Raw genomic sequence first — 13,871 nt, 5'->3', positions numbered from 1 at the left:
CCAAACATGTCCATGCCCATATGCAGGTGACAAATATTTAGGACAGGACATAAAATGATATTAAAATGCTTACCTGTAGCACAATGAAGGGCAGATCGTGAGGAAACATGGGGAAAAAGAAGATGAAAACTATTAATAACAATTCATGTGGAGAGACAATACATGACAGAATCCAGTAGAAATTTCTAATGAACTATAATTGAATTTCAAGTGTTAATGTTGAACTCATCATTCAAGTAACAACTATAATGGTTTTAGATAAAGTGGCCTATGCTGTTTAGCTGCAAGTGGTACAAGCAGCGGTGTAGAGACAAAACTAACTTGACACAGACTACCATCTAGTGGCAACAACATGCCAATGCACATTTTAATACAAAAGGAATGAAGTGACCTGTTAGTGCAGCAGGTTTGATAGTGAGAAAATGGTTACCAATAGTTACAAATGCAATGTATCAATTTATATACAGTTAGCCACATTGATAATACATGATTTAAAATCCAAAAAGAAATTACCAGCAGGAAGGTCATGATCTTTAATGGAATCTTGTGAATACATAAGTGACATGTTTCACAGAAAAAAATTCAAGGTCACCTGGTTAAGTAGAGATAATCCATCCAATATCCCGGCAAATTTAGCAAAGCGTTTTAGTCAAAATCAGCCCTAGCTTTATAAGAAACAAGAAGGTGTCTGTAGTTATTCATTTTGGTGACCTCAATATCTTTCACATGATCAGGCCTGGAGACTCACTACATTCACCAAATACTGTTTGAACCACCAGAAACAAAGGAACAATTGAGATTAATATTTTAAGGAGGCTGGATTACTCAAGGCCACTCAGACATAAACCAATTGAAAGTACAACATTTTCTAGATCCTCCTAGACACTAATTTTCCCTGATTAGGCTACTATAAACCCAAAAATTTGAACTAGTTTATAATTCATAGAACTGCATTATTATTGTGCAAACAGAAATTGTATGTGTCGAGATTGGTCATAGCCTCACTGAAGATTGGTGCGACCATAAATTTGAATATCGCATGACAAACACAGACCAGTCATGCCTGTAGGGGGCAGTGCTGATCTACTTTTAAGGGAACTAAAGTTCAACAATGAAAGCTCCTCATTCAGCATCCAGGCTCTGCACAACCAAAACATACAGCCAGAGTAGTTAAGAAATGAGTGGAAGGAACAGGGACATAGTATAGTCCAAGAAACATCTGACTGAACGTGGGATGAAAAGTCAAAAATAGTTCTCGACATGAAAACTAGGGATACAATGAAATTTAAAGTTACTAAATTATAGCGAAAAATCTTTTTAAATAAACAATCTACAGCATCGATTTGATAAAATGTGTGTTGGGGTTGTCAAAAGTACTGAAGATCAGGACTGGATAAAATTTGACCAAAAAAAATTTGTTCTATATGTGGGAAAAATGAGATTCATTGTTTTTCTGCCATTATCACCCAGCCCAACTATTGTGGGCTGTTTTTCAGTGTCGTATCAAAATCAGTATCAAGTATCAAGCATTTTCCTGTACTGAAATACAGCTTGAAATTTTAGAATCTTGACAACATTACTACATCTGCCATCCCCTCCACTGAACAAAGAGCAGGATAAGCCCTTACAAAGACCCAGTGAATGGATATCAAAGCCTATGGGAAAAGCGGTGAGGTCGGGTCAGTTGCGTCATTGGGGCTCTGAGGAGGAAAGCCTGAGACGTATCAAGCTACATCAGCATGAGAAAAGCGCATCCACAATATCAGGGCTGTGTTTGAGCAGGAGGCCCTCAGACACTTCAGTATTGTGTCAGACATCTGCCGCTGCTGCTGCGGTCACATGTGGACAAGAAGACCTTACAAGTGTGACTGGTAAATAAGGCCTTATGACAACCAGCAGTGTTATAAATAGAATGTGAATGCAGAAAAACTGCTTCAGAACTGAAGTTATAGTGCATGTGATCAGAATAATAAAACAGATGCACTGAATGATTCCGGGTAAATTTAGCAGACAGAAAGGTGAATGCAATCTTCAACATGTGTATCATTTCTACCAAAATTTCACAATGCCAATATGATCTGAAGGTTAATTATTCCTTTTTACATTAGAAGTTGGAAAATTCCACTTTTGTATCCCTTTTGTATCTTGACCCTAGAAGAATATGGAAATTGCCTGGCTACAATCCGATGTATTTATGCAAGCAACTTCATACTAAGTCCTGTCCATCTCAATAATTACAATATAACTGCAATAATTGGGGTTGGACAATATCAGTATGGGTGATAGAGTTGAATTTTTTTCCATACATTTTAATTGGCATTTGTCTGATTTTAAAAAATCCAAGAATGCCATGCGTCATTCCAAATTGTTCCCAGTGAATCAGGTCTGTCTGTTTAAAACAGACTATTGAGTTAAATATAAATTAAATATAAATTAAATATAATAATAATAAAAGAGAAGCATAGTATGAAGTTAATTTGTAAAAATATAATTTGTAATTTATCACATTAAGTTATGAAAAACATTCCTTGTTCTTCATTCTAAAAATCTTATAAAACATACAATCCCACATTTGACCAAAGTCTAAACACAGTGTGGTGCCAGTCTGAGGTGGTATATTTGAACAGGATCCCATTGACTGAGCTGCTGGTTGAAGCGGGTGCGTGTGAGTGTGCGATTCCTGAAGCTGACTGGACAGACCACAGGAATGTGCCCTTGATTCAGCACATTGTCCACACGTTTAGGGCCGTGACAGTAGCACCCATGCCCCGTCCAAGCCCCCCAAAGCCCAGCTGAATTACTACCTTTATCTAAATCACTTCCAGGCTGGGCGATTGTCTGCATGTCAAGTGGCTAACCAACCGGGCACAGGCTATTTAAATCAAATAGACCATTATCAAAGTACATCTGCAGCTCATTAGCTACACTTTAAATTGCATTGGTCTGTCTCCAAACTGACTCATTCATTTGGTGATAGTGGGAAGTGTTACTCTCTCCATTCCTCACATGTTTCTGTAATTTAATGCGAGTTTCTGCCTCTGGGCTGTGTGACCTGTTGTGATCTCAGATTTAATTAAGCAGTTTGTCTGAATTATGGACCATTTCTAGAGCAGAACAGGTGTGGGAGGAAGTGGCACAGACATATTCCAACATCTGAATTGATAAAAATTGCAATGACTGCAACTTGTGAAATAATAGCATTGAATTTCTTTAAGTATTTATTCTTATAAAATTAATGCATTTTCTTATACATTATATATTACACAGGACAGCATTGTTGGGCTCCAAATATAGGAAACGTACATCTTCCAATTAAAATAGCAATAGCAATAAATATTCAATGTGTGATAATTGTACACTTCTAAAAATGGCCTCTCTCATTTCAAAGAAAACTTTCCCTGGGTCACCACACACTGAACACAGCCAAAGAATTTCCCCTTGTGGATCAATAAATCTCAGTTGTCAGTATGTACAGTGCGGCTATTGTAACTATAAAAGACTGAGCTGTTCCAAGGCTGCATGCGATATTCATGTTGATTAGTAGAGTTTGGTACCTGCAAATTTCATGCAATAAGACTTCTGAAACCAATATCTAATTCCACACTGGTAACTTAATTTATGACAGTACATCCAACATTTTAAATAAACAAAACAAACAGTAAATACAAGGGTGGTACAATTTTAGATTTAAAAAAAAAAATCATATATATATATATATATATATATATATATATATAGCAAATTTAATCACAATTCAGAGAGCACATTGTAAACAACTCCAGAAGCATTGTATTTGATAGTATCAGTTAATCATTTCATATTTTAGTCCTAAGAACTGATATTAAGAATCCCATTTCAGAAGATGTTTGTAAAGGTCTAAACTACATGTACATGAGTTTGGACATTCTATTATCTAAATTACTGTGGCCTTTGTGATTTGATAATTATTCCAACTCAAACTGTAAATCAGATTATTGTGCAGGCCTATTAAATACTGGAACTTATCACTATGGTGACTTCCTATAGGATCAGATCATTGCACCCGTGGGCTCCATACATGTGCTGTCAGACACTTCTTTAGGGGCAGAGGGCAGTGCTGTGATGAGACGCACCTAAAAACACTATCCATTATCATCCATTACAAGCCATTAGGTTCCCCACTGCACTCTGACTCAACCAGTCCTGTTTTATTGATGGAAAAATAAACCCGCAGAAAAAGGGGGCGTACAATCAATGGTCCAATAGCACCAGGCTGAATACTAATGAGAGAGAGACTAAAATAAAGTGATCTACAACAACATAGGTTAGCTATGCCAGAGTCTTCTCAGCTACACAAAGCTAGTAGAGAGTTTTATTTTTCCATTCATGCCTTCTTTGCTTGGCCTATGCAGACATAGTAAATGGTCTGTCTCATATTACCCACAGTGCATTGCTGCGTTGCCCTGTTCTGGTGCTCTCTGGCTCTGTCTGTGTGGTAGAAACGAGGGGAGGTGTCAGCAGCAAAACAAATAACAAATGATGTTTACTTTTGGGTAAATTCTCCAATGGTGTGCTGGTAAATCATATTTAAAATTCACCTACTGCAATACTACACAACCTTTTGTTAATAATGAGTACATAATAATCTTAACTACAACAAAATATACTAAAAACACACAACTTGTCACATATGGTAACAATACTGAGTAGGAACTATAAAGTAGTGAAGGTTTTTTTGGCATATCACCCCCCTAGCTGTATTGAACTGAAAGTAAGTACACAGTGCTTAAATTCAGTCCAGCCGTAGCAGGTGGAGGTCCAGAATGCAATAAAAAATATATTTGATGAAGTAACACAATCCCCATTTGAAACTAAATTGAAAGCAAAACTGATTAAAAATAAATACCTAAATAAATCTTCACCTCAACACACATCCCATTTACAAAAGCATTGAGGCTGCTCCCATAGGGTTTCATATGAGCCCTACCAAGATGCACAACATATGGCCACAGCATGTGGTAGGACAATGTAAAGCTTCTGTATAACACAATGTAATAAAAATGTAAGCCTATAAACATAACAGATCTTGATATATTGCATTTGGGGATACAGTTCAACAATAACAAAATGCTTCTTGCAACATGTTAGGAGTATACACAATATACAATATGTCAAGCACTTCCATGACGTATGCTCGGTTTAGACATTGTAAATAAATGAACGGTGTAATCCCCAAGAATGAGACTTTACCCAACAGCTAACTAGAGATGTTCACTTGCTGCTTAATCCATTACTTAGTGCTTTAACAAACAATTATTAAATCAAAGTATTATCAGTATTTTGTTTTTGTTTGTCTGTTAAAAGAGCACTTATGAAAAAGAGGTTGGTACTCTCATTGGGCTCTCCCTGCATAAATTAGATAAATGAAAATGAAATCATCATACAGTAATTGATTATTTCAGTGTTAACTTAGAGAGTTATAGTACTGTATTGCAGCCATACAAAATTGCTTTTTATCATTTTAATGTGCATTACGTAAATTTTCTGGTGAAAGTTCTAGCACTAGCCTCTCTCCATGGAAATCTTATGGCTTTGCTTGAAATTATCCACAGTATATGGAAATAAACTGGAGAGTAGCCCCTGCTCACAGTGGAAATGCATATAACATCTGTAATTGAATAAATGCAAGATGTTCAAAGCCATACTGCAGAAAATTCCAAGCTAAGCAGAAATGACTTCATGACGACGGGCAGGGTGTCCAAAAAAGTTAAATAGTGCATCTTTAGTAGTTGGTTCATGATCAATCAATGAGTGAATACCACCTTAACCAACTAAATCAGGTTCCTCCAATCCAATCTTGAGATAAAGCACTTCATAGAACAATCACTTCTTATTTTCTTTGCCTCCCTAAAATAAATACTTTAAATAAATACTTTAAAAAACAATTATGACATACAATCCCAAATTCTAGGTCTATAATCAAGCATATTGTAAGCCCTCCTGAACTTTATATCATGACAGTTCAACCAGACCCCTGTGGCTGCAGCTAAAGCACTTGTGAGGACACTAACCAAAACATCTGGACACCGAGCCAGTCCCAGGCCATAGAATAATGTCTCCTGGGGGACCACTCAAAACATAGCAGCCCGGCCGTAGTAAAGGCAACAGACTGGGCTAACAATGGTGGGATTTGTGAGTGCTGTTTGGGCCGGTTTCGGCTGGTCCGGTCCACTGTGCTGGTGTGCCGGACCGGGTCAGATCGGGTCACTTCCTTTGCCTGTTGTGCATTGGGGGATGTTGCTGATCTCCACACAAAGCAGAGCGGCCCAGTGCGCTGCCAGGGGGAAGATCACACTGAAAACAGCAGCAGCAGAGACAGACATCACTGCTGCCAATCACACCTACTCACAGCTGCACAAACTACACACAGTTATGCAACATTTTGAGGACTTTTTTCCATTCAAGTTATTCAAAAGATTTTGAGTTCATTTGTAAAATGCAATGGATTGATACTGTATGTTATAGATTTGGCCAAATAAATATTGCACAAAATTATATCAATACATCTTAAATATCACTCATCCCCATTAGTTAGTATACCAAACAGGCTAGCAGAGGAAAGTGCTTGGTTACCTTCCTAACGCAAAACTTTAAAGCTTAAAGTAACAATTCCAGAAAATTTAAATTCAGCACCAAAGACAATGTAACTACAACTTGCTGTAATCAGTAGAAAATAGATTACCCCCCGTCAAAATAAAATTGATAAAATACTGGAAAATTAGAAAGAAGATAGATAAAAGTAATGATAGATAAGGGTACACTTAAAGTAAATAGTCCCCCTCTAGGCCTAGGACTTCCCTGAAAATCAGATTACAAATCTCAGCGGGACTATGCTGGTTAAATAAAGAATAAACAAGTCTATAGAGCTCCTGTAGTTGTCGTCACACAATCTCGACATGCGCTTCCAAACCCCATACTGGCAGTGGTCGCTGGTGAGAAATCTCATAGAACCTATCAGCCATAAGGAAAAAAACTTTATCGGAGTTTCAGAGGTTGTGGATTATTGTTGCACACTGGGATGGCTATTGGTTTTATTTGAATGTTTCAAGCATAGTCTCATAACGATTCAAAAACTGTACATGTGTGTATCGTCATTAGCATTATATTTATTATTCAAATTATTACTATAATTATTATATTTATTAGTCAAAGAGAGGTAGTTTGAAAAGAAGTGATCCCAAATGCTTTTTGATAAACACTCTTAATTTGCTTAATGTTAATTGAAAACAAAGCCTCCATATAAAACCTCAATCTACACAATCTATACCTTTAAAATACTGGTAAGGTAAATGCTGGTAAGGTACACTAATGCTTAATCTGGTAAGTTTTAAGATAAATCATTGTTTACAATTTCACAAAGACAAAAAAAACTATGAAAAGCATACTCTGTACCATTTATTACTGCTAATTCAATACTGCCAAGATGGCATCCCTGCCAAATTTAGTCACGTGGGTGCAGGAGGTCTATCGTAATTACATGCTTAATAGAACCATTCAGAAATCGCTGACCTACCTTGGCAACAACTCCAAAACAACAAAAATAAAGGGGGTTAAAATTAGCACTTTATTTCTGTACTCTAAGAAATCTATAAAAAAAAAACAACTAAAACAACAAATTCTCCCAAGACAAAAAAACAACTTTCCTCAACTTTCCTATGCCCTTAGATATTTGGTCCCACAGAGTTAGGACAGGTCTCACAAAGTTCATGTCAACATTAACAAAAACATTTCAGGAACGGGTCACGACTGGCAAATATACATTAAACCACAACAAACAGTAGCCTGCGGATGTTTCCATTAAAAACATACAGAGGTAAAGCGGTGCCGTGTACTTCCTAAACACGAGCATATATCCACACACAGCCCTGATGGTTTTACTGCTTTGCTTTGGCCTGTGATTTAATGGGACAGAGGGGTTGACCCATACATTCTCTGGGAGATTTGTTGACAAGTGCCTGGAGATAAGGCACATGTGTTGAACAGCTAACACTAATATGGCAACAACATGGCAACAAGACTCAAGAAACAGTCCATAAATGTTGTCTATTGTCTAATTAACCACCTGCTTTACTACTTGACAAATGAAACCAAGAACAAGGAGAGGTCTGTATAATACATACAACTCTGCTGCACAAGGAATTTTCAATCTAATTTAAATGGGCAATTTGCATAATGTAATGAATGGATTTTGCTGCACCTCCAATTTTGAGAGTCAAAGATGAGACAAGGACATGGACCTTTGAGGCCACAGTAAGCATAATTGAGTGTTTTTAAAAAACTGCTATAATTGACAGTACAGTGGTCTATGTGAATTAGTTAGCATTAACTTGCTGAGTACGCTCAACCCAGTTCCAATACACTGTAAAAGTATCAAGACATCGGCGTGCTATCTTCAACTAATTATAAAGCATTTTTGTGTGTGCTGTTGGCATGCTAGTTGTTGTTAGAAGTGACATGATGGCAAAACTCTGCTCTGGCCTCTGAAAGTTTTGAAACTCATTGCAGCATTGCAGTGAACAATAAGGATGCTAGGATCACATTAGGAAAGCGAGGAATATGTTTGGACCACTGTAAACTGTTGAAAATTGTATTTTTATATATATATATTTTTTTTTTTATTTTTTTTTTCAGTAAAACTCAGTTACATATTTGTCATTCATAATCACTTGACATATTGTTAACAAAAGGTATTGACGGAATGAAAACAAAAATCTTTGGCATGAATTCTGTAACCAATTTTGTTATGTAGTTTTAAATTTCTCACATGAATGCTTCTATGCAATTATTGAGGATGCTTCAGATAAGTGAGCTATCTGAAGCAGGCTGAAAAACAATCATGCCACTATTGAACTCTTTAAATAAACCACAGTAGACAAGTCAGTCAAGAGATTACACACGCAAAATCTAACATTTCCTGCAAGCTCATTAAAAGTGCCTAATAACTGCAAACATGTTTTAAAGACTTAAATTCCGCATTGTTCAAAGCTTCAGTAACCAGGAGCTATCTTGATAAAAGGCTTGAGGGACTGGGGAGATGGTGGGTAGAGAGTACAAGTAAGGGAGTGCTTACCTAATCAATAAGCTTTTAGACAAGGAGAGAAAGGAAGACTGCTGTGCTATACCTTCTATGTCAACAAGTAAAGACACGTTGCTTCCTCCACTTAACAGGACTAAGTTTTTCTTAACACACAACATGAAAGACAAAGCCCTAAAACATTGAATGATGAATGAATAATTAACATGCATGTCAATAATACAGCAAAGTAAGCCATTACCGAGCTTAAAAAAGAAGACCACCAAAATGTCAAATCACAGCAGGCTCTTAATAAAAAGGTATGAAACATCATCCAGTGTTTCCCATTAATGGGGGGAGACTATGGTGGCCCTCCCATAATCTATAATTCTACCTCACAGGTAAAAACAACCTGGTCTATAATATTGGCATCACAAAAAAATCACACTTTGTTGTCCACTCATTGCATTTTCACACACATTTTAAAAGTAACTATGCTGGGAAAAAGGACTACTTAAGATCAAATACTGATCATTCTTAAACAGTTCAGCAAATGTCAAATTTGATCCCACTTGAACAAGTATTGATTCTGAAAATATCACAAATGAGTACCTAGTTTCAGTGCTAGTTTTGGTATTGATTAGTATGTGATTTTTTTTTATACTTTTGACAACCCTACACCAGAGCCTGTCCAAAATCTATGGGAAGCACTGAGTCACCTCCAGTGGAGGCCTGCACAGTGTCTTCAACACATACCAGACAGCAACTGGTACCAGCACCAAACTTAAATCTCATTATAAACTTAGAAACTAAAGTTATATAGGTGTTAAGTGGGCACTGTGATTTTTTATTCAGCAGATACCATCTGTGATGCTGCCAAGTATTTAAAATATGTTGCTTTGAATTTGAATAGCAAAAAGTTCATCTTGATAAACTTCACGCTCTGATGATAAAATTAGAAACTGTAAACCACTTCCTCACATGGTGTGCATTTCAAAGTGTTGACAAAAGTTCTTACCCTTCATCCTCTCCGTCGACAGTCTTGGTGGCAGATGTTAAGGCACTGGCAGCAGCATTGCCCTCAGCCTCTTGTCCCGCTGCGGAGGCCCCGGTCTCTGCTCCCGGGACCTTAGGCAGTCCCAGCAGAGCTGACTGGTGCTGGAGGAGCAGTCTCTGGGCGTCCTGGAGCTGGGTGGTGGTGAAGGAGGGCAGACTGGCGTACAGGGCACTGGCCTGAGCAGCGTGGGCCTGGGCAATGCTGGGATCCTGGGCAAGCCTCCCCCCAGCACTCCCAGGCAGAGCAGCAGTTTGGGGGTCATTCTTATGGTTGTGTGGAGGACCACTTGTGGTTGACAGTGGGGCCATGCTCTGAGTCTGGATCTGTGTTGAAAGAGACTGTGGCTTCTGCTGCGGGCCGTCCAGGTGAGACTGTCCAACATGAGAGGGCACAGGAGGGGCCTGGAGTGGAGTGGGCTGAGGAGCCCCAATCATCTGACTGTTAGCTGAGCCCACCACATTAGACAGAGGCTGTGTGTATTCAGGTCTCCCCTGCACTGGGGCAGCCTGCTGTGGGACAGGGTAGTTCACTTTTTGTGGCTGAACTGGGACAGGACCAGGGCCAGTGGGCTGACTAGCCACTGCCTGTGCGTAGGTGAGCTGCTGGGACTGAAGTGCGGTCAGAGATGCAGGGAGGTGGACATTGGGTTGGGCCACACTGGTCTTCACCTGGGACAGGGGGTCCTGGGCAAACATGTGGTTCATGGCTCCAGGGGCAACAGGCTGAAACCCTGTGGGAGGAGAGGCATAGTCCTGGGGGTGCTGTGTGGACTCCCCACTACATACACTGTCAGCGTAATGGCTCAAAGTGCTCACACTGCTGCTAACAGAACTACCACTGGTGGTCTCACGATCTGAGGGGCCAGCAAAGCTCTCACTCACATACTGACGCACACCGACAGAGCTGCTGTCAGAGGCAGAGGAGCTGGGTGCAGAGGCGGGGGCCTCTTTATCATAAAACTCTGTACAAGTCCATCTACCCTTCCTAAAGGGCTCTGAGCTGGAGTCCAGCTTTACCACCCTGAAGCGAGAGCTGGTGGTGCCCGCAGCTGGGGCAGGGTGGGCCGGGGCTGATTGTTGGGGTGCAGCGGTGTGGGGGGCACTGATGGGGGCCACAGCAGCAGCTCTGACTCCCATCCCACCTGAGGCACTGGTCGCAGCAGCAGAACTTGAAGGAGTCATTGTTATGTTGGAGTTTTGGTTGGTTTGCTGTTGAATAATGGTGGCATGAGTACTAGTTGTAAGGTTAGCTCCACTGCCCCCACTGCTGCTTATCACATTGAGAGGAAAACCAGACGTGCTACTGCTAGCGCTTGTGCTAATTCCTCCTCTCACAGGCACATTGGCAGAGCTCAACATATTCACATTACTAACACTGCTGCTCTGGGGATTAGCTATGCTAACTGTAGTGCCCACAGCAGAGCTCTGCATTCCAGCCACACTTCCTGGGGCCGCGACCCCCACACCTGGAGGGGCAGCCTGGGAAACACTCTCCTGAGTGGCCCCCACATTTGAAGGCATTTTCAGGGTGACATTGGGTAACGCTCCAGCAGACTGGGGATTGCCAGCATAGGCCTGGGCTTGGTTAGGATGGTGTTGATGATGATGGTGATGATGGTGGTGATGTATGGTCCCGTTTACCATGGCCCCACTGTGTGTTGAAGCCTGGAGCAGGGAGTGTGCCGGTTGGTTTGGGGATACAGCTCCTGGGGTCTCTGCTTCATGGAAGTTATTCAGCGTCTCCTCAGAAGAGCTCCTCTCAGCTCCGACAACATCATTAGCACGGGAAAGAGATGTGTCCAAGATTTCAGAGGAGGACAGGTCCTCTGTGTGAGACTCATCTAAGTCATCATAACTTTCTGTGTCTTCTGCAATACTGTTGTTAGTACTCACAGAGACCTGAGCTGGAGTCACGCTTGTAATCTGAAAACCACTCTTCTTCTTTGTCAGAGCTCCAGTGGCCTGGGCGGGCTGGGCCTGGGTGAGCAGGTTCAGGCTATGGGGTGGAGGGTGGTGAGGACCCGGGGAAGAGGAGCCTGCGGGCGGTTGGCACTGAATCAACAGGGCGGGCTGAAACTCATCCGCTGCGACGTGGCTGTTATTGACCACGGCGTTTGTCGGTGGTGACAGCACCGTGCCGCTCCCGCTACCCGTGTTACTACCCCTCCGGTGGAAGACGGCCTGATGCGCCATCTTCCTGCCACTGCCAGAGTCTGCGGCGGGCTCCGGATGATGCATTTGGAGAAGATCCGGGGGGTTGTCGGTCTCTGACAGTATGCAGTAAACTTGCAGTTCGTTAAGGGCGCCGTTTTGACACAACTGCGTTTGGACAGCACAACCAAAAATAAAATATCGGAACAGATCTCGTGCAATTGTTTTGAATGTTTGGTCAAAGTTGTGCTGATTTCAGCCTCCCATGCACAGCTCGCTGTTGTCCGTTAGCTTCAGAAGCGACGGAGGCTAGTGGCGGTTGGCTGAACAGCTTAAGCTAAAGTCAGCTGATGCCTGGGAAGTTTCCCGGTGTTATCCGATCAAAACGATTTAATCAAGAGCTAACATGTTGGTGGTTTCATAAGCAAGACAACTTGTAAGATCCCTTCGTACTGTTACAGAGAAGCTGCTGAGTAAGTCAGCGCTGAATTTAGGTGCTAGCCGGATAGAGGAGTCACCGGCTAGCAGCTAAACACTGACTACTGTCTGTTTTCAATGCTCGATGTGCTCAAAGGGAGAGAAAATCAAAACCATCAACCTTATATCCGATGCACAGTTCCATACACATCAAGTGGCCTCCGAGCGCCGTCGTGAAAAAGCTTTAATCCATCTCAGTGAGTCCCGGTGGTGGTGTGGGTTTTGCTGTATCACTGGTCCTCCTGATAGCGCTGCTCAGTGTAGCCTGTGCCGCTGCTGTGCTCTGCTGTGACGGGACTGGAGGGGAGGGTGCTCCGTAACATGGCGACCGCGCATGGTCCGTGCGCCAGACATAAAGCAGTCTGAGGAGGAGGAGGAGGAGGAGGAGGCGAGTCAACACAGCGGAAAGAGCCGGAGAATGAAGAGCGAAGGCGCTCCCCCGAAATACACTTTCAGACATAAAGGTTGTCATTTAAATACTGTATGGTCTGTTTTGGAATTTTGGACATCATTTACTGTCAAGTTTGGACAAACCCTGAAAATTATTAGGCAATTAAAGTTAAGCTGTTATCAAGAAAGGTCATTTTATGGTATGGATATGTTACATTTATATGTGGAAGCAAACGGAACTACAAATGTGATCTGTCTGTCTCTTCTTGACCATGAACCACAACACTGACCTGTCAGTGTGTTTGTGCTCACAGCAGCACACAGGGCTGCTAGATCTCTCTGCAGACAGGAGTAAACCAGTGAAGGATTATTCTACACAGTCACTGTTTGGGGCCTCATTCCAGTGCACGGTACACGTGCACATCACCTATGTTGTTATGTGTTACCACTAACGGTCAATGAACTCTGATGCTTAAATAGGCATCTTCATTTCAGCTGTCTGGTGCTTTCTGTTGCCATTCAAAACCTCATTGTATTCCATCTTATATTCTAACAATGGTGTGGCATGTTGCATTTAATTTTGTAACAACACACAAAGGCCACCTTTTTCCTCATCTATGAATCTTGATTTTTTTGAAAAGTTGAAGGTTATCCTATTTAAATAAAACAGCACTTATTGGCACCATATTGATCCAAGAAAACATGATCTAGGCCTGCTATTATGGGTCTTATAGGTTCCAGTAAA

The 13,871-nt window shown here is 41.1% G+C and overlaps 1 protein-coding gene across 1 annotated transcript in view; it reads right to left on the bottom strand.

Moving 5' to 3' along the window:
• tsc22d1 (TSC22 domain family, member 1) overlaps positions 1 to 13,094 on the bottom strand; it is a 28,396-nt gene extending 15,302 nt beyond the window's left edge. Inside the window, exon 1 of the mRNA XM_033986591.2 lies at positions 10,071 to 13,094. Coding sequence (XP_033842482.1) covers positions 10,071 to 12,346 — 2,276 coding nt within the window. The 5' untranslated portion in view covers positions 12,347 to 13,094. The remainder of the gene's footprint in view (positions 1 to 10,070) is intronic.
• Between the last annotated feature and the right edge of the window lie 777 nt (positions 13,095 to 13,871).

Source organism: Periophthalmus magnuspinnatus, chromosome 21 (assembly GCF_009829125.3).
Source record: "Periophthalmus magnuspinnatus isolate fPerMag1 chromosome 21, fPerMag1.2.pri, whole genome shotgun sequence".
In the NCBI taxonomy this organism is placed as follows: Eukaryota; Metazoa; Chordata; class Actinopteri; order Gobiiformes; family Gobiidae; genus Periophthalmus; species Periophthalmus magnuspinnatus.
This window is presented reverse-complemented; position numbering and strand designations above follow the sequence as displayed.